A 26780-nucleotide genomic window follows, 5' to 3' on the forward strand; every position below is an offset into this window, starting at 1 on the left:
GTGAAAATCTTATCAACATCCATCCCTAGTCACGGTGGAACTGACCTATTGGATATAGCGTGTCATCACGTCATCATTTTATGCTAGCAGGATTTTGTGTGTGTTTTCTAATAATTAAGGTTGAATTACTGGGGCACTGGAAAAAAGTGGTTTGTGAGGTCACAGTGACGTCTGAAATCTAATGAGCTTCCTCCAGACAAAGACAATTAACAGACTTATATGTACAACACAAAAATGCTGCATTTTGAAATGCTACAAAGACTACACATTATAATAGAGTTGCATTCAAAAATGATTGCTGTGCCTTGTTTTCCAACTAGAAAAAAAAGAGAAAATCCAATCAAACATCAAACAAATCAAACATTTTCCCCTCTTGTCATGCAAAACACAGCAACACAAATCATTGACAGACTCTACTGACACTCTCTTTACAGTGTTCAATAAAAGACTGATAACAAAAAAGGTTGGTGCATATTAACATCAAGCTGAGGAAGTAACTTTATCTCAATAAAATGAGCAACACACGCAGGTGCATTCACAGCCTTTCACCATGAGGTGAACATGAAGGGCCAGCTCCATGATGGCATTATCAGACATCAGGGACAGAGGCAAACACAAAGAGAGTAACTGGAGGGCAACCAGTGGTGATGTAATACCATCCAGGTTATTCATTAACTCTCTGCATAACGTCACCTGTGGCCACAGCCTTGAGTAGGCTGATATAAAGCGAGCAAGGTTCGCACAATGACAGGCACGACTGGTTTGTTTAGACCACAAACAATTACATCACCAGCGCATCTTGTGCCCTTTAGTCTGTGCAGCAGGCCCTCTCATGAACGCAAAGTTTGCATATATATGTGTATATAAGCTGTCTCTCTGTCTCCCTCTCTCTCGAGTATTTCACTTGCACTTTAAAGGGTGACCACAACAAAGCACTGTGCAGTAGAAGTGAGAAAAAAAGAAGAACCGATACAGCATAGCATCGTATTATTTTTATCAAGCCACGGACACCGAATATTTATATTTTAATAAATACGTGAAAATCTTTGTGGGGGCGGGGGTCAACTAATTCAAGCAACATCACATTACATTTGCTCAACTGAAAAAGGCATTCAAGGCTGGACACGCTTAGCTTAGCTAATAGCTCAGTTACACTAGTAGTAGTATAAAAGCAGGACAACAACCTTCTTGTATCAACCAAAAAGAAAACAAACCTGTGGTTGCCTTGTGATTGTACTGGATTCTTTTCACATTCTGGGACCAATCGCTACATGTGGTGACTAAATAGTTACCTGACCACTTTTGTTTCCAAGGTGATTGCACAGATTGGCTTATAGGAGGCCATGAGTCGAAGTCTGAATTGGACTGACTGCAATCACTCTCAGACAGACAATTGGAGGTTTGCAAATAATTGCCGTTTAATTTATTAATGCAGACATGCTGCCAACATGCTGCTTTTGTCAATGAACATAACGTGAGTGGACTCGACTCAGCTGGCTGCCAAACAGATGTATTCTGGTTATATTCATATAGAACAGGAAGGTAGCTAAACACAAATGTGAATTTCTGCTAAATGTGTTATTCTGTCTATGTAGACAGTAACAGATTGATAGCACACTGACGCTGTCTAATGGCATCAATTATGGCAGGTTTTAGTTACAGTGTCTGTATCTTCCTGTTTTATCTTATTGGATAAAACAGACATTGACAAAGTTTAACTTTGTGGAAATAATTTGCAGTGAAATCACAATCTATGCTATTGAAATATTTACCCTATCAAAATGTCAAAAACAGCAAAATTATCATAATATCGCGTATTCTGATATTATTGTATAATGGGATGTCTGGTGATTCCCACTTCTAATGAGCAGGTACAGGGTCACCTGTTTATAGTGGAGAATTTTAGTAGAAGTCCTTGCAATTGTGTTAAAAGGCAAAATATTAGCATATCATTCAAAATCACGACAGAATGAACAAAAGGTTTTGTCAGTTAAAGATTAATCTCTTGGTCTGTACAAAGGCCCAAAACAGTTAGCATTATAAGCACTGTTGTTTTGTCTCACAGTTCAAAACCAAAAGATATCTAGTTGACTTTCAACCTCCGACTTGATTATGAAAATACTTTATCATTAATTTTCTGCCAGGTAAACAAATTAAAGCATGACTGTTGTGAGTTCAGTGCCATTCACTGCTTTTAGCTATAAAACAATCGTAATAAACAATTAATTTATATCTCTAATAAATTATTATTGTAGAATTTAAAAAGAAACAGTTATTGGCACACCTTAAATCATCAATTTTTTAACAATGCTTACAATTAATGGTTAATAGTTGATGATTGTCTAACCCTGAGTGTTTACCACGACTAATAACAAGTGTAACATGCTGTTGCAGCGGTCATGTCATTTTAAAAAATCGATTTCTTGGTGCAGCTGGACAGCGCTATCATATTGTAAACAACACATCCAAGCATGAAGCCTTCCGGTGTCCTCTCATCAATACTCCCTCAGTGCACTGACTGCTGTAAAATGCAGGGTCATACATAGCTGGGACTACCCCCAGACTCCACTACAACAGCCACATGATAGGTAATGTAAATGTAAATAATACCAAGAATCTCTGATACAAAAATACATCGTCAAATAAATATAATGTGTACATATAGAAATGCTCTGAAAAATCAAATACAGACATCATCAGAGATGGGGGCGCACATATACGTAAACACACAACACAAAAACAAAAAACAGACACGACGTTGTGTATCGTTTACCAGCGTTCAAAATGATGGAGGCTGAACGGTCGCAGCGCACTACAATAAACCAGCCTACATTAGAAATAAGAATAGACTCCAGTACGGACAGCAGGCACTGTTTTTAAAAAACGCCGGATATAGTCAGCATCAACTACTGTTATACCCCACACTTACAGAGAGGTTCAGCGGGCGTTGTTTTGAGTGGGAAACCTGCCCTGGGTTTGTTATGACGCGTGGATATGTCCGCATGCGAAAATGAGCCCTCTCCATTGATCGGGAAGGCTGTGATGACTTTAACCAGCGCGAACATTAAACAGAAAATTCGGGAAGAAACCTAATACACCTACCTTACAATATGAAGCCGGCACAGCGATTTTTTTGCATCCCAATAAAACGATCGATAACTTGAGCATGGACGAGGTTTATTCCCATTATGAGACGGGCGCGCACATAAAAAAAAAAAGGGGGGGGAGGAGTGCGCGCTGACGGACTCGCCGCAGCAGCAGCGAGCTGGGCACGAGCACAAACAGTGAGCAGCCGCTTCAAACAAACAAATGTCCTTTCTTGCTAATTGACAAACACACTCAAGCACTCACCTCGGGCTCCACGCGTCTGCGAGGTGCTATTCAACTGGCCTCCATTTGTGAGGGGACAGTGGCGGAGTCTTCATGGGGGCTGGCCGGTGTTTACTTGGCGGTGTTGCGGGGTGTACAGTACAGTAAAGACCTCAGCTGACAGAGGATGACAGCGCCAGGAGAAAACCAGGCATGAAAGCGCGCGGTGATAGGCTACAAACGGCCTCCTCAGCCGTTCAGCTGGCTCGTGGAGAGCAAGATTAGCTTTACTAGGCTAGGTGAAGGCTAAAACTGTTAGCCGTTAGTGTGTGTGTGTGTGAGGAGGAGGCGGGGGGTTTAGGTACGGAAGGTGCACTTTAGCACTTTCATGAACTAAAGCGATGAGGTCATGGTTCAGGAGGGAGACGGAAAAAAAGGAAACTGTGAGGTTGACGTCACTTCCAACCAATCAGCGGCGACGGTTTAGGACTAGAGTGACGTCAGTGATCTGATCTGCGGATTAAAGGGACAGTCCGGCTTTTTTTTTTTAAAGGAGACGCACTCACGTTGAGTGTCTGTGTGTTTTTTAAACTGCCTTACACACAGAAAAAACAGGGATAATACGAACCTTTATTTATTTCCTTATTTTATTATATTCAAATAATTATTATGAAATACATATTCACATAATTTCTTTTAAATGTTTCATTTTGTTTTATTTTTATGTGCTCCTTTCTCTTTCTGTTTCTCTTTTATGCCTTATTGAGCAATATTGTCTCGTTATGTTGTAGGTGTGTTTCAGCTATTCTGCCTCAATTACGCTATGTTGCTGCAGGTTATCCTTAATGTTTTGGCTTCTGCGAAATAATCATTTCCCCCGTTTTGGGATTAATAACGTGTATTCACTTAGACTACACTGCAGTCTGATCTCAGAATTTAAATGCAAAAACATTGCAAGTCATTTTCTTAAGCACTAATACAATTTTGCAGGGAACCACTATACCTCTTTTTTATTTGTAAGTTTTTATTCTATTTTACTTTTCTGAATTTCTTTCTTTCGGTTTGTTTCCTGAGGTTAGGCCTACGGTAAAAATGTGAACCTTTTTGGAGTCGATTTCTGTGTTTTTGCCCTGAAGAAGAAATGTATTCTTCTTAGAAAAGAAGGGTTATTTAAAAAAAATAAATAAAAAAAAATTGAAACTAAATCCGGGAAAAACGATATGAGCATGCAGCTCAGACTCGCGTCTTTGTTACTTAATAACAAGTAAAAGCCAAATTTTGTAAAAGTAGATTTTTTCAAACAGGCTCACCTAGTGTTAGCAGCCCTGGATGGTTGACTTTTACTATTATTAATATTTAAAAATCTATTTTGTATTTGCTCTTCGTCATGGACCAAGCGATTTAAGCTGAATTGCACTTGCAAACTACTGAGCTGCCCGTTTCTCTTTGTGAAGGATATAGGCTATGCTGAAGTCTCATTTGGATGCCACGGATTTAATTTTGATTATGTTTTTCAAGATAGTGTTTTAAAAATAATGTTGTCTTCATTCAAGCAAATCCAACTTAACAACTAAAATACACCACAAAATATTTGACAAATTTTAAATATCATATGCAAGAAGAATATATACATATATACAGCATCATAAACGATCGATGGAACCTATAATTGGAGGAAAAAAATCATGTATGTTTGTTACAAGAAACGAAAACTGATCGATCTACTGTATCACATTCTCACTTAGCAAGGTTTCTGCAATGAATGGATGATTGGTGTTTGAATTCACTGTCATCAGCTCTCTATTGTTAGATTAAAGCCTTTGTTTTGTTGCTTTGAACAATCTGTCAGCGAGCAAACAGTTGACTGCAGGGAGCGTTTGGCAATGTGTGTCATTAGATCGCATATACTGACCCCTAGCGGTGAACGTGTGCGACTGCAGCCTGTCAGCATGAAACCAAAGGGGATGGAAAAAAGACTGATCAGATGATCAGGACAGAGTAACTCTAAAAAAAACCAACAACACAAATTCATGAAAATCTATCTTTATTTGGATGCAAAAAGTCACAACTTAAAGCGATACTGTAGCAGAGGAGAGGAATATTGATTGCTGGTTGGTGGTACGTCTGACTGTTTGGCTATTAAGTCATCCCCATTTTGATCTTCAGAAGAAGGCCAAGTAAGCAAGGACAACAAACACTCAAAATAGAAGCTTTTCAATCAAGTAGACTGGAGATTATCAGAGGATTATGTCACATGCCTGACAATACACTGTAGCCTTTCTTGCCTTTCTCAACCAGGTGCTGCTGTAAAAGGTCATTTTGGCAGTTATATTCTCCCGGCTGATGTCTTATTTATAAAGCGGTCCGAGCCCACTCTGGTAAGTTCATCCTCTGATAACGTCCGGGGCCAATGATCTGAAGCGTCATGATAGTCAAGATAGAAGTTGTTTGACTTTTTGTAGAAAACTGTCTTCACTGTTTTAGCTGCCTTACACATAGCGATTATTTCTCGTGTTGTCAACTGAGAGTGGCCTCGAGTCACAGATAGAATAGAGTGGGGACTGCGTAAAAACTCAGTCTGAGGTAAAATTCTCCAAGAAAACGATAAAAACGTACACAGAAAGCAAAGCATATTAAAGCAAAGCCTAAAGACCTAAAGTAATAATACTGAAGACTGAACATAATCTATTTATCTTCTGTACTGTAAGGTAACTTAGGTAGTTGTCACATTTTGTTCCGTTAAATCTTGCAATATAAACCGATGGTTTGATCCACAGTATGAGCTACATTCCATCATGGTGTAAACGGAAATATACACAAGGCATCTACTCGAAAGGATTGTATCAAAATGTTCTAAAAATATCTCTGGTAGGTTTCACAAAAGCAAACTGTATCAAAAGCATTGGCCAAGAGCAAGCAATAATAATAGGCTTAAACCCTTTTACACAACAAAAAGCAGGACAACCAATCACGTCGCTTTGATTGTGGACCTATAGAGTCCCATACAGCACATGCAATCCATTAAACTCAACACAATCAAAACACAATACAGAAAAAAGAACTTTTACAGCTGAACATCGGAGAGACAACCTTTGTTGGTCTATTGTGCTTCATACAGATTAGGCCTGGCCTGTCTATACAACAATCATGGGCTTCTTACTTCACAGATGTGTTCAAGCTACTGTTTAAAGCAGAGGCATTGCAGAACTTGAAACTCTGAGGGCAACAAGCTTCATGATAGAAAATCGGACATTTACAAGAATATCCTTATGTTTATGGTGTATTGTTTATGCAACTTTTTTTTTTTTTTTTTGCTTTCCTCTTCATTACATCCTCCCGTGTGTGTCACTGGAAACATCGATTGTGCACAATGGTTTCTCCGGAGCTCCTGCATTGATTTTTCTAATGGTGTGATTCTATTTCTGGCCTCTGTCCCCTCAGTATCCCTGGCTCTGTGACGCCTCTGAGTTAACGTCTATGTGGCCTTAATGCAGAAGTTGTTTACTGTAAACATCACGGGCCATGAGGACTGCACAGGCAGCATGGTAAAACTGTAATACTGTAGATTGCACAGAAATCCTAATTAGTTAGTTAATAACCTAATCGTTATACATTCCTATGTTCCATAACATTGCACATGCCTTTAATGAACACTTAGCACCATGCAACCTGAAGATGAGGTGACTCTTGAATGCAGCAAAAGTTGAGACAGGCCTTCTGTAATGACTTTTTTTTTTACATTGAAATTGAGAGTTGGTGAGAAAAGGCTAGACGTCATTTACTTTTACATTTCATATGAACTTTTATATCAGTATAGTTAAATATTAGGCTGGCATTTGATTATCTCTGTAGATTTAAACTCTGCTGGCACTTATACTGTAAAGGGCCCTTATTGTCAACACATACTTTCTTTGATTTCCTTACAGGTAAGTCACACCACTGCAGGCGATCTGATTATACTTCACTTCCAGTTTAAACTTTCGATAACTGTACAATCATTACACGAGGAAGCTGTTTTAGACCAAGTGCAAAACAAGGCCTCGATGACAGAGACTAATGTACAGTGGTGTGATGGAAACCTCAGCAGTGCAAATGAAATGAAGGCGAGAGTGCTGGCTTGGATTATTTTAGGTGTGACTGCTTCAACTTATCAAGAAAATGTGGATCGATGGGACTGCGTTACTACTATTTTCAGGTGAGTTATCTCAAATCACACCTCCTCTATATTTGTTCTGCTCAACCACGTACAATTAGCACAGATTCAGTTCTGTATGAGTGACCCTGCCTTGAGTGAAGAGAATAACATGGTTTGAACTTGTTAAAGGGTGAGATTGAGATGATGCTAGGTACAGTGGTGCATACCACCTGAGGCGGTTACGTGTACAGTGGTGTGTCTCGGTCTGGGTGTGGCTGTTGTGCTCCATCTATTCCTCAGCAGTTTGAGACAGCTGCTTCTCATACAAGCTGAGGACGTGATGCACAAACTGGTACTGCTCACACGTCTGTATCATGCCACCCCTGAAAAACACAAAGAGATACCATTAAATCTAACACTTCACATAGTAATTATATAACAAAATTAAATGGAAAAATTTAGTTTAAAGTCAACATTTGTTTATCAGCTCCAGCAAAAAATAAAATGTTTATCACATTTTTTCAAACAATTAATGAAATACATTAGCCATGACATCTTGACTTATAAAACTCAGATGTATCCAATAGCACTAATAATGACTGCTTTCATTGTGGGTGTTCTAATGTGCTTGATGGCTTGCTGGGATTGTACCTCACATGAATAATATTACTAGTATCACCCGTGCTTGTTGTTTTCTGACTCGAAAGTGAGTAAAGGTAATAATTTCCTTTAACACTCACAGAACCTCTGAAAATGCATGTTTTTTGAAGTGTGTAATTAATGGACTATAATTTTAAGATCCCTGACCCGACCCTGAATTGGATAAGCGGAAGACGGATGGAGGGACAGATAATTTAGAAGAAGGTTTGGTGACCTTCTTTTTGGAACTAAATCAAACTACGTCAGCTGAGCTTTTGTGCCAGAACTAAAGATAGGCACGAGCACAGATGAGAGCTCTAAGCATATCTCACCTGTCCAGACGGAGCTGGCAGGTGGTTCTCAGGATGTCAACTACACCCTCAGTCCTCAGCTGCTTGCACAGGATGGAGGTGGCGATGAAGCAGCCAGTTCGACCAATTCCAGCACTGTAAAGAAAAAGTTGGAGAAGAAAAGTGATGGATTTTTGTATTCACTGAAATTTCAATTTCAGGGAAAGCACCACAAATCGAGGAACTGGAAATAAGGGAATACATATACTGAAGTGAATTTTGATTTGTGCAGTGAGAAAAAGCAGCAAAACAAGATACTGTAACATAAAACTAAAGATAGCTTTATCCTCTAAATATGAAATCTTTCTTGCTCCCAATATTACAAACAAGTTGCTTTAGCCCTGTACCTGCAGTGGACAATTATAGGGCCACTGGAGGGCAGGGCCTCCTCACGGGCCCTTTCCACTTCCTGCACCAGCTCCAGCAGGGGTGGAGCCTTGTCTGGGGTCTTCTGATCAGGCCAGGAAGTGTACCAGTACTGCCGCAGAGTGCGCTCCTCTTCCCCACACTGGTGCATGCACACAGACAGTGACACAGATGTCATCATGCCAAGCAACACTGAGAACACCTGTTGCTCTGCATGCTTGACCAAACAGTTGCCTTGGTTTAGTAGTGAACACAGAACAAACATTAAAAAAAGAAATTGTACAAAAACAGACTATTTGTCCTGGTTTGTATTGAGCATATACAAATTTCTGAATGTCAGTCTACCAATAATTATGAATCCTATAGATAAACAACATAACCAGAGGAGATGAATAATCAACAAGCTTTTAACTCAGTGCAGTTACATAATGATCCCCTGGTGCTTAGCAATCGGATGCAGGCTGCATTTACTGAATTATCTTGTTTTGTTTGCTAAGTGCCGATGCCACCATGACCTCAAATTAAAAATAAAGCACCCATCATGAACACATGAATGGAGCGTTGAGCGCACCATCTTCCAACACTCATATCTGTTGTGATAAATTACTGGATAAAATATGACTGTTTGATACACGTATTTTTAGAAACACTTACTGTAACATGTTTTTGTTGAGTCGGGAACACAAAACAATAATCTTCTGCTGTGTTTTTGTGACATTAATCGTGGGATCATCATGTAAACAGTGCATTTAATCGTGCACACACGTATCAGCAGATGCAGGTAAAAGTAGCTAATTAAAACACACGGATTTATGGCTGATATTGCAGCCACGCAGATAGTTCTGATCCACATCTAACATCTGAATTTAAATTGGCACCCAGGTGATGAAATTTAATTTGAGTGCCTTAAATTGAAAGAATAAAAACAAAAATGTAACATATCTTTAGAGAAATTTCCACTTTGAATATAACATAAAGCATACTTTTTACATTTTTTAGGGTTTTACGCAGAAAGACGTCTGCTAATACAGATGATATATAAAGTAAACATGGGTAATCCTTTGGAATTAGCCACGTGCAGGATTGTCAGCTTGGCCAGGGCTTATCGCCTTTGGGCCAAAAGAGAGGAAAATGAATTCTAAAGTTTATCAAGGCATCATTCAGGACAATGATACAGAGGCTTTCTGATGTTACCTGCACATGAAAGACTTTACTGCTTTAAGCACATTAGCATATAGATGGCAGGATTTAACTTGCACACTTCTGTTCCTAATTACATTTTCAGAACCTGGCTGTGAACTGTTTTGTTTTAATTCACATATTTGACACTATGAGCACCAGAAAACACATTAAAATAACTTATTACTAGTTCTATATTTTTGGTTAGTTCACTTATTTCTGTTATATTGGGCCTTTGTGCACCCCTCAGTACGTATTCTGTCATCCCTTTAGGTCAACTTTCCTCTGATTGGCTGCCTCTTGCAAACAGAACATGTGAACAGCAGATGGGTGGGGCTTATGTGCTCACAGCCAGACCTGTGCCTGAGACCGTATTAGGGATATCCACTCCATCTGACATCTGTTTTGAGCAGACTGTTTGGAGCAGACCTGAGCTTTTGGCTCACAGGGATTAGTTTTACATATGTTGACCTAAATGAAACTTTGGCCATGCTTAACATGAGCATCCACCACTGTAACCCCATCCCCCACCCATCCACCTCCGTATAAGGTTGTTTCCATTTTCATGTATGCATATCATTAGAGGCAAATAGCTTTTTGGCATTACTTGAAGCTAAAACATTAAAGTGGTGTTGTTGTGGTTCACCCTTTGTATTTCACATATTAGTAAAAAAGTAAGTAAGTAAAATTTATTTATTATTTATTAATGCATTCTATGTCGGTTACCTTCAGAGTAAACACCCTCAGACTGTAGTCATCCTCCTGGGTCACCTTGACCACAGTGATTTCAATGCCTTCGTGTGTCACAGTGTCCTCGGGCCAGTACTCAGCACATTTCTACAAGAAACAATAGACACAGAAGATAGTATAGCTGGTTAATATTTAGGAACATTTATCAAAGAATGCTTTGAACAGTTACCTCATTCTTCTCCTCCAGGTTGGTGATCATCACTATGATTGGGGTCCTCTCTTGCCACACCATCCTCCAGAAATCCCCCACTGTGTTCACAGTGGGACCCTGGGTAGCAATGTATGCACGCTCCTCGCCCCCATAACCCTGCACACGCACACACTCGTTGTTTTGCTACCATTACATATCAAAGTTAGAACAAATCGCTGCATCAGAGTGCATTTGAACTCACTTTGAGATAATTAGCGTTGATATAGGTAGAAAGAAAATCATCTTCATCCTGTGACTTCAAGATCACTCTGCTGTGCGTGTCTGCAGGTGGACAATGTGACATTATCATGAGAAAGGGAGCTGATTACACATTCATTCATTCTGTATCTCATCTTACAGCTCAGTGATACAAAATGGCTGTACCTTTATGTGTGTCATTGTGAACATAAATACTGGAAATTTGACCTTTAGCAAACACATCTTAGCATTAAAGTGAAAGAGGATGCAAAATTATTTAATAATCAGCATAAAAATAGTTTTAAAAGTTGCTACCTCAGTATTCTGTTTATAGTAACTGATGTCACTAGCTTGTGTTACAGCTCTACTCACTGGGTAAAATTGTTTTGTAGCGATTCTTTCTCACCAGCCCTGGGTAGTTGTACTCCTTAGGGTCCACAAAGTTCATGGGAGTTTCCTGCCAATGGACACAGAACAATGAAGGCAACTGAAAGTGAAGAAATGGGGAAGTCCAAAAGTTACCTTCTACAAAACAACCAAACGGTGAGGGAATAATATTAAACACATGAAGTCATTCACAGCCTGTCACACTCAACCATTGCTGTATTAGTGTGTGTGTGATCCTGAACGCACGTCCTTCTTCCTACCAGACACAAGAATTTTCTGTGGGTTTTTGTATGCAAAAGAAAAAAAAAATGCTTGCATCTCTCCATCCTCCGCCCACTAACAGAAAGTAGAAAAGCTTACGGGCGTGTGCAGAGCACCGATCGGTGTGTGTGGCTGCGTCTGTGTGTGTGCGTGTACGTCTCTGTTCATTTCATATTAATCTCGAGAACGTAGGTGGCTGAGCTACTGTTGCTGCACTCACATAAAACTCAGCCTGCAGGCTCTGGTCGTCCATGGCCCTTGTGTGTAGCATGGCAGGGGTCAGGACGTGCGTTCCCTGTCGGAGATACTCCTGGGCCGACTGGTCTCTGGGAGAGAGTTGGGCTCCGTAGCCATAGGGCTCTGTGCAGCCTGGTGTGCACATGTCCAAGGTCAGGGAAACGTTGGAGCCTCTCCTGTTTTATTCAAACAGTCAGAAAAATGCATATATCTGCATTACAAATGAATGAATAAAGTGTGAGTCTCCCTGCTGATAGAAAAACAAACATAAATGCAAACATTTCCACCTGCTGGACACTCTATTCTAACCTCTCCTGAAGTCCCACTGGTGTGACAGTAAGGGTGGCAGCATCTCCCTCCGCCCTGGTATCTGTGCCTATATCAAATACTGGAGTCTGGGGCACCGGGTCCAGGTCTATCAGATCCTCCTGGGCATCTGTCCACTCTGACAAGGTGAAAGAGGGCTGACGGCTCACAGACTGACGTCGATCGCCAATGTCCCTCGACACAGTTCCTGATGACCACAAGCCAGAGCCATAATGCCACTTGCACACCAGGTGGATGATCTAAGGATAGAAAAGAAGACAAAAAAGAAGCAGTCAATAAGTAAATCAATCAAACACACAACAACAGGTCGCTACGTTAAGAAACAACCGATTCAATCTATCTTTTTTCCTTTTTCAATGACTTTCCTTCTTTATAGCAAATAACACCAATTCAGCATGCATCATGCATTAAATTCATGCCAGAATGACCAAAACTGTGAAATGTTTGCATAAAAATAGAGCTTAAAATAAAGGATCCAGCCAGTGTTTTACCATGACTACACAGATGGCCACACCGATGCCTGCAGTGCCATGAACAATCCAATTGTGCTCTGTGGTGTTTACCACATCCCTCATCACCACTGACTGGCCAATAAAGGGAAACACAGACAGAGAATGAGTTAGTCAGGCATAGTTGAGTGCTTCACATCCTGTTAAACAGCTGTTTATTCCCCACCCAGACTTAAAAGCTGTCAGCGACATCTAGGATTGATACTTACATCCGTTCCAAAAATAGGGTGGCAGGGTAAGATGAACCCCAGGTAGAAGTCAATGACCTGCAGGGCTTTGTAGATGGAGGAGAGTGGCCCATTTCCATCCACCACAAAAAATACCCAGTACCCCTGGGAGGAGAGAAAGAAGGAAGGCAGATTGTCACCGCTCCAGTCATTCATGCGCTGGCAATCAGACTGCAGCCATTCTCAGGTGAAAAGCAAGCAGAAAAGAAAAGAAGATGGACCATTACAAGGGCATGAAAAATATGTAAATTGTCCACATAGAGTCTAGTGTCGTAATCGTGGCTGCATTTACGAGGCTGTTTTATTTACTTATGGTAATGTTGCACCTGTCCGTTTTTCTGTTTAAATGAATCAAACATAAATGAAGTCAACAATAGACGGAAATAGGAAGAGGGAATTAATGGTGAAGAGGTGTCAAATTTTAGCCTCATCTACCCACCCCCAGAAAAAGTATTTTCCAAGCCTGAAGCACTTGAAGCAAAACTGAAAATGCAATCATACACATGAAAAGATAAACCACTGTGCAAAATTAAAGGTCAAGTTGAAAGAAAACCTCATGCTTATGTGTTGACGTGTCATTTGCATTGCGGATATTGCAGCTGAAACTGAAAGACGACCCAAAAACTTCCTCTGATTAAAAGCAGATAATGGAGAGCCTGAAACACATACCAAGATTTGGGAAGTGATAAACAGTGCTGCCCAGCAGTGGAGTTCAATCACCAGTGTGTACACCTTGCGTAAAAACACTTCCTCTTGGGGGTTTTGGCCCTCAGTGGTTCCATCTTTGCATTCTAGGAGCCCGTCTTTTTTAAGGGCTCCATCGCCAATTTTTTCAGTCTTTGTGGGCTCGTCTAGCCAAACGGGATCCTCATCAGGCCTCAGGAAGATGGAGTCCTCGGTGTGGGAACGAGTGGAGCTACTCAGCCGACGGGTCATGATGCCCCTGTTGAACGAGGTTCCTTTGTGTTAAAAATCCTTTCATATGTTATGAATAAGATTTTAAATGCATTTAGTTTACATGTGTTTACCATTAGGTGTTCGGTTTTATGCGTGCCATTATCTGAAAATCATCCCAGAAAATACAAAGTCCAGTTTTTAACCCTTTAAAAATGTAGACAAATGGTAACACTTTTATTTATTCTATGGAGATCTTTGATAGGATCTTAGACTCTGAAACACCTACAGTACCTGGTGTTTGAAACATACAGATCTTAACATGCAGGTGTTCTTCTGTACTTACAACTCATTTGCGATTTTTCTGCTTTTGTGTACAATAAAATGTCGAGGCTGTAATTTTCAGCCTCACTGGGACTACATGCTGATTTTCATTTCAAGTATGTGCTATCTGTGTTTGTCACATTGCGTGTGTCTAATGTGTGGTTCTAAATGAGCGTGTATATGACAAAAAGGGTTGCGTTTATTCTGCAGGTCTATTCAAATGTACAGCTAAGCAGCACAGAGTGGCTCTCATCTCCGGATCCTCTTGTCTCCCTTAGATTGGACTCCATCGTGTGTGTGTGTGTGTGTGTGTGTGTGTGTGTGTGTGTGTGTGTGTGTGAGAGAGAGAGAGAGAGAGGCTCTATTGTGGAGAAATGAGTCAGGGGTAGCGTGTTTACAGCCCTGTCCGTCACCTTGGCAACAGAGTGGCTCTCATCCCTCTCATCCGTCCTGAGCATTATCATCTACTGACAACACAGTCACACACACACAGTCAGCAGTGTATTCAAAGCTCTTTTCCACTCAGCACTCTCAATTATATATATATGTACAATTTCTTATCTGTCACACTTACATGTTTCAGATAATCACAAAATGTTATTATCAGAGTCAAATATAAGCAGGGTAAACACAAAATGCAGTTTTTAAATGATGATTTCATTGATTAAGGGAGAAACGTTATCCAAGCCTACCTGGTCCCGTGTAACACAGTAATTGCCCCTCCTGTTTAATCATGAATTAACTGTGATTAACCACATTTTTTTGAAAGCTGAGTTCAGTTTCACTAAACATACTCAGGCCTGATTACTGGCAGATATGTTCAATCAAGGAATCCCTTTAAGAGCCGGCTAAAAGATCTCAAAAAGCAACACATTATGCCACGATCTAAATTTGGCTGCTTCAGGACCTGGAAGACTTACTGTGGTGAATAGAACCATTCATTCTTCTGTCTAACTAAATATGCTGAAAGAGAATGTGCGACCATCTGTTTGTGACCTCAAGCTGAAGCACAACTGGGTTCTGAAGCAGGACAATGATTAAAAAAAAAAAAGAACCCAGCAAGTCCACCTCTGAATTCCTTAGGAAAAACAAAATCAAGACTTTGGACTTGCCTAGTCAAAATCCTGACCTGAATCCAATTGTGGTTCATGCTCAAAAAACCTCCAATGTGGCTGAATTATAACAATTCTGCAAGAAGAGTGGACCCAAATTCCTCCACAGCGCTGTGAATGACTCATTGCCAGTTATCGCAAATGCTTGATTGCAGTTGTTGCTGCTAAAGGCGGCCCAACCAGGTATCAGGTTTAGTGGGCAATCACTTTTTCACACAGGGCCATTTAGGTTTGGACTTGATTTTTCTTTCCTCTTAATAATAAACACCTTCATTTAGAAACTGCATGTTGTGTTTACTTGTGTTATCTTTGTGTAATATTTAAATTTGTTTGATGATCTGAAACATTTAGGTGCGACAAATATAGAAAAAAAACCAGGAAATCAGGAAGGGTCAAACACTTTTTCATACCACTGTATCCTATATCCTCTCTTGATTGTGACTGAGCACATATCACTTTGGTCCAAATGTGGTGCTGTAGTTGTGAGTGAATTTGAGTTAAGTTTTCATCAATGACTACTGACCAACAACGCAAAGACAATGCAAAGACACAATTTCCTTGTTTTCCAACATCAAAGGTCAATAAAGTCAAATGACTGACCTATGAGAGATGGCAGAGAACTGGCAGGGGAGTCACATCACATGATCAAGGTGAAACCTGTATCCTGGGGCATCCGGTCATAGTCAGCCATTGTGAGGCAGTTCTAAAAGACACAAGACAGTAGCTCAGGGCTTACATTCAAAGTTAAGGTTAGCAAAATGGTAAAGCTGTCGCAGAGGCAAATCTCTCCAACGTCTGGAGCAGAAAAAAACACACTAAACACACTAACGCTAAAAACCAAAAAAACAAGCAAGTAAGAAAGTGCCTCTTCCTCAAATAGCCATGGGATGGTACTAAATAATACAAAACTGGTGCAAAAAAATACAGTTTTATGAGTCACCTGCACAGTTATACATGGTTCACGGTGTGACCATTTTAAATGATCACTTGATAATATGATATGTTAACACTGCCACTTAAGCAGTGAACCTTTTGGACTATCGGCAATACAATTAAATCCCAGAAGCCTTGCTCCATTTTTGTTGAATTAAAATGCCATAACCTTGTTATCGCTGTGCCATTCATCCGAGTCTGTGTGGTGTGAGCCCTATACCTCCTAGAGGCAAGTTTGGGCATCAAAATATCAGTTTACGAACCAGTGCGCGATGACACGGTGGATACATCCATTTGTTTAAAGTCTACCAAGTGACAAATTCAACTGGTAACATTGATAGACACGGAGAGGGTTAATAATTCAGCTTTCTCTAATGATGGATCAGAGTAGCACCCTTGTCGACTTCCAGCTGTGCGTTCATGAGCGGAGGATAGTGATGTAAGGTGACACAGTAAACTGTCAATATTTCTTCCCCACTCTTTCTTTCCCTGCCTCTCTCTGCATCCCGAAGAGGCAGGGATGATTCAAGCCAGACTAAGCAGACACCCTCAGAAATACATTCAGATTGCTCCAGTCGAATCAGTATGCATGATGAAGTCGAGCCTTCTCTGCCCTCCTCTCCTCTCTGCCATCTCCCCCTCTCTCCTTATGTGCCACTGGACCCTGTTGAACGAATGGGGTGTGCTCAGCGGAATATGAGACCACACCAGTAGCAGAAGCTTTGTGTGTGTGTGTGTGTGTGTGTGTGTGTTCACTTTGAGTCCGTTTCTTTCTCTCTTTGCTTGCTGTGAAGGTGGTTTTGAAGTGATGACGCCAGTTAGACCGGCTTGTAGCCATGGCAATGTGCTTACATGCAACGTACACACATATGTTAAGTACACACACACACACACACACACAGGCATGGATTGTGCTGTATAAGAGAGCTTCAATGTGTTCCATTTCTCAACAATAGGTGTACAGGTAGAAGAGTGGATGAAGGGATGAATGGAAGGAAGAGCAACTCTTTTTTTGTGTGAAGGTTGTCTGAAGCAATGACGCAGTGAGGTTGGCGTTTTGGTTACTGTGGCAACCAGCATACTGTAGCGTGTGTGTGTGCACACACATACACAGACTTTTGTCAGATACCCTGCATGAAAAATGAAAAACACAAACATCTGCACTGGGAGAGCAGTGACAACATTCACGTTTGTCCTAAGAAAAAAAATTTGGCCTCTCTTTGCTTTTACTCTTTGAGGTAAATATTTCTGTTTTTCTGCTACTTGCTTTGTCTCAGCGCTTGTTTGGCGAACTGTCTGGTATGTTTAACCCAAGCAGTCGCTGGGATCTCAGAAATACTGAGGTCACGAGTCCTCTTCTCCTACTCATTCATTACTCATTACTCCAACATTAGTGAATTTTACACGCTAAATACTACCTCAGAAGTTTCTCATTACTTCCAGATTATTGTACAATTTCTGTTTCTTCCCTTTTTAATGTTTCTAATGTTGCAGAAAAAGACATGAATGTAAATATTGATGTTTGCGTAGTCTGCAGATGAGAATTAAAATACTCGTTGCAACTCCTGTCTTAATAGAGGGTAAACTAGACACGGTGTACTGGATTTAGTTAAAACTGATGAATGGAAAAATAAACCTGGTCAGCTATATTATATCTGTTTACAAACATGTTGCATATACATGTAAAGATCTATTTTAATTATAGTCTTGAAGATAGAATTTATTCATAATAGAATAAAAAAATCTGAAAGTTTATGATAAGCTTTTCATTTACACTATAATCATTTAACACAGACAAAAACATCAACCCAGAGCAATTTCTGTTCACATTCCAGCTGTTTTGTGCATGATTTTATCTGCATTTCACAGTCATATCTGGTATGTTTGCAAATTTCTCGAAAAGAAAGCTTTGTTTCAGCTGATGTATGATGCTTCTATACAATATATTAACACCGATAGTTCAGGAGCTTACAATGAAAATTAAAGGTTTTATTACAAATTCAAAAAGATCTGAATCATTGAGCTGAGGAGTGAGCTCAGGCCGAGTGAATTTAAAGCAAATAGGTCAAACCTGATGATGGATTGAGCCTCATTGAAGGTGTACTGTCCTTGGGTCTTACAAACACCACCCCCTCAGTCTTCAAATAGAGTATGCGCATAGTGTTTCCATTGATCCGCATCCATTCAAGAACCCACCATCCAACGGAGTCTAAAAGTGAGCCATACAATATGCCTATGGCCTCTGTCCCAGAAGGGCTAGAGGACCAGAAATGAGAAGGGGGCTGCCAGCTGTGTAAAGCTTTTTCCTACTGTCGGGAACAGGGGGAATTAAAGTGGTGACAGCTGGCGTGCACTTTAATGGATATTCCTGATGCTCCCAGCGTCTCTGTGTGGAAAAACAATAAGTCCAAATCTGCTTTTTTAGTCTGTTATTTAAAAAAATGAACAATTTGTTTCTTCACGGTGAGATTCTCACGTATACCTGTTTCCAGGAGAGTCAAAGTGAATAAAGAGCGAGTATCAAGTGTGTTGCTGAAGTGCTCATATGGCAGAGAGACGGGGTGAGAGGAAGCTCTTACTGAAAGTGATGATGAGATGGAAACATGAGATAAAGTCACGAGGGCCAAGACCAGCCTCATCAACCTTTATCTCCCATACACACACAGAAAATCTTGATATTAATACACACATAAGCCAGCAATGACCTTAAAATGAAATGCCCAGCAAACCTGCAGCCTTTTCTTGTATATCACAAAGACAGATAATCAATCAGCTCTATTGTTTACATACACTCCCAGGATCGCTCGCAGCTGCTCCATGGGTATTTTTGGAGAGAAATCTCATTAAGGCACATATAAACTTACAATTCAGCCAAAGCTGTACTGTATGAATAATTAAAATGTGCTGCATAGCAAATTGATTTACAGGCTGCTGGAGATAAATCTGGATTCTTGGTGACAAAGGATTGTGTTACATGATTGCACTGCATCAAAACACCAGTGCAGGAATGGCATTCTCTGGCAGTCATTCATACTAAGACAAAACACCATTCATATCACGTACATGGCTACGGTGAGCTAGAGCGACCACACAGTGCAGAGCTGGATGGATTAGTAATGAATCACTCGGGGAGGTGGACTGTTGCATCTCTCTCTGGTAACTCCCACATTGTCACATAGACATGATACAACACAGAGGAAATCGAGCTTTGAGTGATAAACGAGAGGGAAAATACACAGTTAAAAGCGCCATCGACGGACCAACCTGTTGGCAAATGATTAGTTTCAATGATCTAAGAATAAACACGCACATATACACCTCCTACATCACACATCTCCTACCTTTTTAAAGCACAGGAAAGCACAGCGGCCATGTAAACCGTAGGGGCTTTGCTGAGGAATTGGTATTCACCTCATGTCATACAGCCATGCAGGGGGAAAGAGCGAGAGACAGCCGAGAGGCGAGGAGGGCTGGAACGGTCACAGTCACTCACCCACAGCCTTAAGTCTGGTTAGGATAAGTCCTCTTACCTGGCTGAGCCCGTCTTCACATCGCCATCTGCCGCTCTGCTCCCTGTGAGCCAAACCACCAGGAGCCAAACACCAAGAACCACGCCAATCCCTTTACTGCTTCTCTGTCTGGGAGATGAAGGAGTGTGTTTGCATGTAAGAAGGAGACAGACCGACAGTGAGAGACACAGAGAGTAAGAGGACGCGTGTGAGGCTAGGAAAACACAAATCTGCAAATGTAAGGGGTGTGTGTGTGTGTCCGTGAGAGAAAGAGAGACAGAGGTATGAAAGTCTTTTCTTTTGTTTGTATCCTGGAGGAGAGAGAGAGATCCACAGGCGGCAGCTTCGTCTAGGTATATGCAGCAAGAGGCTGTACGGTAGCCTTGGCAACAGAGCCAGAATAAGGGAGAGCGAGGGAGGGAGCTAAGGAGAGAGCTAGAGCCAGAGAGAGAGAGAGAGGGAGTGAGAGAGAGTTTATTAATCATATTGTGGGGACATAAATCTGTTAATACAGTTATATCAGGGGGCTCAACTCTAAAGGAAGGTTTCAACAAGGTAAACCATTAAGTTTTAGTGGTGAAGGATAAGCCTGGAGATATTACATATTTCCATTTTAGTCGGCAAACCCCTCTAAAAATGCCAAAACCTGAAGCAAATGCATGCTGCCAACAGACTCTAGGCTTTGATTATAGCTCAAAAATGGTAAAAAAATAAAAATAAAATAAAATACATGCAGTGTTGAGCCACATTGTTTCTTCAATGTTACAGTGAACAGGGTCACTGGATCTGTCATTTAGCTGCCTTACTTAAAAAAAAAATGTACTGGCACATCATCAGTTGAATAATCTGCAGCTGAAAAATACATCAAATTTATCTACCACGAGAGACATTCCAACAAACACGAGCTGTTTCTTTGAGAAAATACATTTGTGACCAATTTGTCTTTAAAGATTTGCATCGTCTTTGCTACTGAAGGGTGGTTGGGGTTTATTGCAACAGACAGGCTGGAGGACATCATGAAGCTCGAGGAGATAAATGCATTGCTGAATCTGTTTATAATAACGACAATAATTTAAAAAAATTCCAGCAACTCTTCAGGAAACAATAAAAGAAGAAATCAACATCTTCTCAAGTGACAAAAGACGTGTGTCTCTGTGTGTGTAGTGGGGGAAGTCGGCTCATAACACATCACTGAGCAGTGAACACCCCCCACTGTCACCTCCTCTGCTTCCAAGCTGTACGCTCTGCCACCCACTATCTCTCACTCATCTCAATCACCACCACCCCCCCCATCATCATCATCACCATCGCCCAGGTCTATTCTCCTTTTCCGGTCTCTATCATTCTCTGTCTTCTTAAACCTCTTGTCATTTCCCATCCCTCCTTCTTCAACGTGATGTGCTCTCTCTCTCTCTCTCTCTCTCTCTCTCTCCCTCACACACACACACACACCCTCCTTCCTGTCTTGCCATATGGTAGCCTTTCCCTGTCATGAGCTCTCTGAACTCACCAGCAGCACAAACAGCCTCTATATGACCAACACAAATCACGGGGAACACAAACATAGACTGCATACAATGACTGCAACAATGTTTATATTATAATATTTGGAACATGAAAGAGTAATTAACATGTTACACCAGAGCCCCCTGCTAAAATGTGCTTCTGTACACAAGACAAATTGTTGCAAAGAGAATATTTAAAGCCACCAAAGCTTGTCTGATTTCCCTTTGGCCACTTGGAGGCAGCAGAAACAAGCTGTGAAAGCAACATACAGGTTATCACCTTTGCTACCTTTGCTACAAGTATAATCTATCAGTATAATCTAAACATTCAGCTGAAGCAATACGTCTGTACTGATGAATACAAGTACTCACCCTGTTCCCCTTCTATTTAAGTTAAATTTCTTCTGATTGGCCGCTCATCACAAACAGAAGGTTTGAACAGCAAGTAGAAGCGGTTGTTGTGCTCACAGCCAGAGTTGTGTACCTGAGTCTATATTAGGGCTACCTGTACTCATTTGCGTAACACAAACCCAGGAGTTTAAAAAAATAATAATAGTGATGAAAAACAAAGAAATAAAAACTAAAGCCTGAGATGTTGGCTCATATCTGCAGGGGGAAAGCAAACTAGGTTGCCTTTAAAGAGGATCACGGTCTGAAAACATTTCTCTTATAGATGGTGTCACACCGAGGATCACACCAGTCTCTCTAGTTTCCCCAATAAAATTCAAGTGACTTGCTAAACTAAACCTTGTGTCCTTAAACACTTTCTCTCTTTCTGCCCTTTCTTATTTATGACCCACTTCAGAGTCCTCTCCTTTCCATCAATATATCTCTCCCACACATCTTTACCTTTCCCCTACTGCAGTCAACTAAATGAACTTCTCTGTCTTTCATCTTCCCATTCCCCTTTTCCTTTTTTCACCATTAAGCTGTGATCTAATCTAATTAATGATACAAAGAAAGATTTATCCAGTGGCCTTGAACTGCCCGGTTCACTAGCTGCCACGCAGAAACATCAAACTCTTACATCACTTCCTCATTCTCTTTCACACAATTGATACCACAGAGCAATTTTACTGAAATGTGGTGTAATCTCACAGAGGTGATAAAATGCTTACTTCCCGGAAAGCTTAATGAAGCGCAATGCAGAACTTCTAAAGAACAGTAAGAAAATTATTAAAGTGGTTTTTTTTTCCATATTAAAACAGATTGAGGAGCAACATTCTTGTGGTAACAAATGGAGGCATCTAGTGGTCCTGGTGACTCACTGCTGGTGTCTTCATAAATGTACCCAGTAGACTCTGTCTCATTAATACTTGCTGGAACATTTAGCCAAGTGGTATTTTGTGTGGGGAGTTTATTTTTATTTATTTTTTTAGCACACTAATTGGGTTTAAAGCCTTCCTGTCTGTTTCCAAACTGATGCCAAACTCAGATTTGACTGTGACTCATCGTGTCGCATTCAGATGAATGCAGCAGCTTCCAGCCATAAAACACAGCCCGACACAAACCGGCAGGATAATCTTGCTGCACATTTGCATAAGAGAGAATCAGGGAGCTATAAAGTGCTCATCTGATGACCGCAGCCTGCAGCAGGCTCACTTCCTGTTCCATAGAAGAAGACACATTATTTGTTGTAATGTCACAGGGTTAGGTAAATCAAATCTAAATAAATTCTAGAGAAAATATTTGTTTATTGTCACTGGTATGATGGTGACACTACACAGTAAGTTCAATAAATAGTCTGTATTTCCAAGTTAAATTTGGCGCAAAAGAAAGCAAAGGACTTCTGTTGAGAGATGAGCTTGCTGATCTCGCCATAGAAAATATTACGGAGCTTGTGAAACACAGCTGAAATGTGCAGGGTCAGCTCTCTGACACTGCAATCCTGTAAGACCTCGAAGTTAGTCCGTGAACACAGCACTTTTTTTGGTTTAAAGCATCTGTTGAAAATCAGAGATGACTATTACCAGGCAAGTATTTTTAGTGTTTGATCAGTCGCATGAAATAAAAGTCTTAATAATTTTTGTCCTCTGCAGCTCAGACTCCCGTTTCAAATCGGTTTTACTGAAGTTCTATTAAAATGCTGAAGTACTTCCTGAATGATTTGATACATGCCATTCCTAGAAAAAACAGGAAAATTGAATGAGATTAAGTATAATATGTAAAATTTGGCAATAATTAGCTATTGGTTTAAAGCCGTTTTTTTTTTTGTAGATTTACAGTATTGAGAGATCTGCTCATAAATAACTGATCTTTCAGTGCTAGTAGTCCTCGACTTGGTTATACTTTAACTTTTGCCTTCAGTCAGCAATTTATTCCTAATCGAGTTGTCACTCATTTCTCGGCTTGCCCTTCAGATATTCCGTTAAAATATTACCATTTGATGTAAATGACATTATTCACGGGACTTTACCCAGAAGACTTATTTTTAATGCTGTTTGTGACAGTAAAGAGTGAGAAAAACACCTCCTCCCAGTTCCTGAGCTGCTATGTAAAAAACTTTAACACATCTGTGTCGCCTGGATTGGCGATATGAAAATGACAGCGGCAGCATAACCTTCAGTATTACCAAAATGAAAGTGTTATTCAACTCATAATCATTTAGACTAGGGGAAAAATAAACCATTGCCAGTTGTCTGCCAGTGCTTGCAGAGGACCTCAGTTTTTTCCTTTGTTTATGTGATGCTATATGGCAAATGAGACTCATGGGAGGTTTTTGTTTATCTGTTAAACACTGAATGTGGATTTGTGTGTACGTGCTCAATCAGTTATTTATGTTGGATGCAAAATGTGTTTTGTACATGGATTTGTTTGAACATGGGCATGTTTGAGAGAAAGAAGATACATTAATCTAGAAAGAAGGAGCTATAGTAAAATCAAATGTCTTTGATGAGCCTTAAGTGGGGTGTGCAAACATTAAGTTTTTCCAGTGCGTCTCCACCCTTGCTGCAGGGCCTGGTCACAGCAACCTAGCCGCACCATCACTGCTAAACTTCAGATTGGATGTTAGATTAGAAATCTATGTTTATTCTAGGGTTCAAATCTCAAAAAGCCCAGACAGTAGAGATGGACAACCACTAGTTCATGACCACAACCTCAATTATGTCCATTTACTCAACAAAAACAAACAAACAAGTAATGCAGATAGAAGGATGTAGAGGAGAGTTCAATGCTTTGGGTAAAACAGTGCACAGTCAAATATTAGAGCTATGGTATGTAGCCTACTTTATTAGTGCTTTGCATACAGCATCCAAATATACCATTTAAAAAAAAATTTGCTCATGTCGAAAAAGTTGGGATGGGATCATGTTTACACTATGTGCCTTTCCCATTTCCTTTACCAACTGTAAACAGCTTCTGGTCTTTCCACATTCTTTAAATATTTTAATGACATTGTGCTTTAGCTGAGGAGCTATTTACAGTACCCAGTGATATTTTTGACCTACTGCCATTAAGTCTAATTAACTGCAATCTTTTGAGTGCACAGTCAAATAGCCAAGCTGCAATGACAACTTTTGATGTGTGTTTCTGCATAATAAAAATGTTTTTCTGAAAATGGTACATTGTCTGTGTTCAAATGTTTGACATGTTTTCAGTTTGTCACTGCATTGTGTTTTTGTTTACTTTTTGTACAGCATGAATTAGAGGAAGTTATTTGAACTGGTTAGTTCAAACCAAAAATGTGATGGAAAATGAGAAGGTGGACTGTATCGGGGGAAGTGCAAACAAAAGACTCGCTACCCGTCATATTGTCCATTGCGGTTTTTTTTTTTTTTTTAAGCATTACAAATATGTTTATGTCAGCTTGAGAAAGTTTGTATCTGTACTTCTGGTGGCAGAAGTAACAGGCAGATACTTCAAAGAAAAGAAGGTTTAACTGCACCTCACCTTTCAACAACAAAGCAATACAAAAGTGCTCTACACTAGAGCCTTTATGAAATTTAACCCAGTTTAAAACTTAAGCTTTAGAAAACCTAGTTTTGGTTGTATATTTTTCATGGCCATTTATCCATTTATTTTTTTTCCTTGCTTATCCAGTTCAGGGTAGCTGGAACCTTTTCCAGCTGTCATAGGGTGTCACAGAAGGAGACATGGACAGGTCACCTGTATGTTGAAGAGCTAACACAAACTGCACATACACAGGTTCCAGTCGTTTAAACTCATGACCTTCCTGCTGTCAGGCAGCAGTGCTTCACACACAGCTAGGGTTAAGAGATCTAGACTTATGCATGGCTTAATAACTGGAATGAAACTATAATATAGAGAAGTGTTATGTTTCTGTATACAGTCCTGTAGAATATCACAAGAACAGAAGGTAGGGACATTTAATAAGTTAGAAATCAGCTGGCCGTTAATGAACACAAGGACAAACCTTCACCTGATATGAAGGAACTAGCAGTTTGTTTAACTTTGTCAATATCGTCAGGCAACCTTTTCAGTAACATTTTATCTCAAAGATTTAAGAAAAGTATTTGTCACTTACTTTTAGTTAACTATACTATAGCAAACTATTTCTATTCATTTCAGTTTTTGTTTATGTTCCTTTTAATAGCAATAGCTGGAAATTGAAAATGTATATTTGTCTGTCACTTATTAAACATCTCTGCTGTCTAGTTTTGCCATATTCTCTGACATCAAGGTTAATGTCACATTTAAATTCAGGTATTTATATATTTATCTGTTTTCTTAACTGTAAGAGCTTATCCTGGATGTAGTATTTAATTCAATTTGATTGACCTTGTGTTTCTGTAGTGTCAAATCACTATAAAGGCCCTACAGTATTGGAGAGAAAGCCATCAGATGATCCCCTGTGAGCAGCCACTAGGCGGTGGTGGAAAGGAAAAACGTCTTTTTTAACAGAAAGAAGCTCCTGGTAGAACCAGACTCTGTGACTGGTTGGGGGGTGAGGGGAAGTGCAAACTTTGTCACATTTTTCCATAATTTTTTATCACTTGGAAGAGCCCCAGTTTGGGAATCTTAGAACTGAAGATGTGATGAATTCAAACTGATGCTGACTTCATAATCCTCACGTGTTGTTAAACAGGTCTGATCACATCAAGCATGGTCACCGAAATACAGGAAGTAAATAACCAAATTAAGTTATTTTAACCATGAAAGCATTCTGCACGCAGCACAATGTGGATCTTTTCAATCAGACCATGCAGCCATCTCTTTTAACTACCTAAAGCAGTTAAAAGACACATGCGTTCACACTATAAATATCTTTCTTTGCAACCAGAGGACAGAGTGGGTTAGGTAAAGGCTCAAAGATGAAGCAATGTTACTGTTTGCCTTTACATTCAGCAAAAAAACACAATCAGTTTACAAATGTGTGTGTGTATGTGCATAGCACAATTATAATGAATGCTTTCACAAAAGATGTGCTCATTGTTTGCTTTCCCCTCTTCTAACATGCGTATTTGCACAGAGTAGCTG

At 40.1% G+C, this 26780-nt stretch overlaps 2 protein-coding genes across 4 annotated transcripts in view; both read right to left on the reverse strand.

The window, feature by feature from the left end:
* Positions 1-3630, reverse strand: part of dusp8a (dual specificity phosphatase 8a) — a 41863-nt gene extending 38233 nt beyond the window's left edge. The window contains exon 1 of one of the 3 annotated variants that reach the window (XM_031749224.2): positions 3352-3630. The gene's annotated coding sequence lies outside the window, so the exon portion shown is untranslated. Of the gene's footprint in view, positions 1-2773; positions 2831-3102; positions 3211-3351 lie in introns of those variants that run through there. The other 2 variants (XM_039615477.1, XM_039615478.1) reach the window with 2 other exon arrangements.
* Positions 3631-5347: 1717 nt separating this feature from the next.
* LOC116327613 (tyrosine-protein phosphatase non-receptor type 5) lies at positions 5348-20129 on the reverse strand. Its single transcript, XM_031749239.2, has 14 exons — positions 19858-20129; positions 15995-16097; positions 13734-14007; positions 13047-13169; positions 12820-12912; positions 12311-12567; positions 11985-12177; positions 11489-11573; positions 11121-11200; positions 10898-11035; positions 10705-10815; positions 8781-8941; positions 8416-8529; positions 5348-7827 (listed from the first exon to the last, which is right to left on the reverse strand). The coding sequence occupies exons 3-14, from the start codon at positions 13998-14000 to the stop codon at positions 7734-7736; spliced, it is 1716 nt and encodes a 571-aa protein (XP_031605099.2). The 5' UTR covers positions 14001-14007; positions 15995-16097; positions 19858-20129; the 3' UTR covers positions 5348-7733.
* Between the last annotated feature and the right edge of the window lie 6651 nt (positions 20130-26780).

This window comes from Oreochromis aureus, linkage group 7 (genome assembly GCF_013358895.1).
Source record: "Oreochromis aureus strain Israel breed Guangdong linkage group 7, ZZ_aureus, whole genome shotgun sequence".
NCBI lineage: Eukaryota > Metazoa > Chordata > Actinopteri > Cichliformes > Cichlidae > Oreochromis > Oreochromis aureus.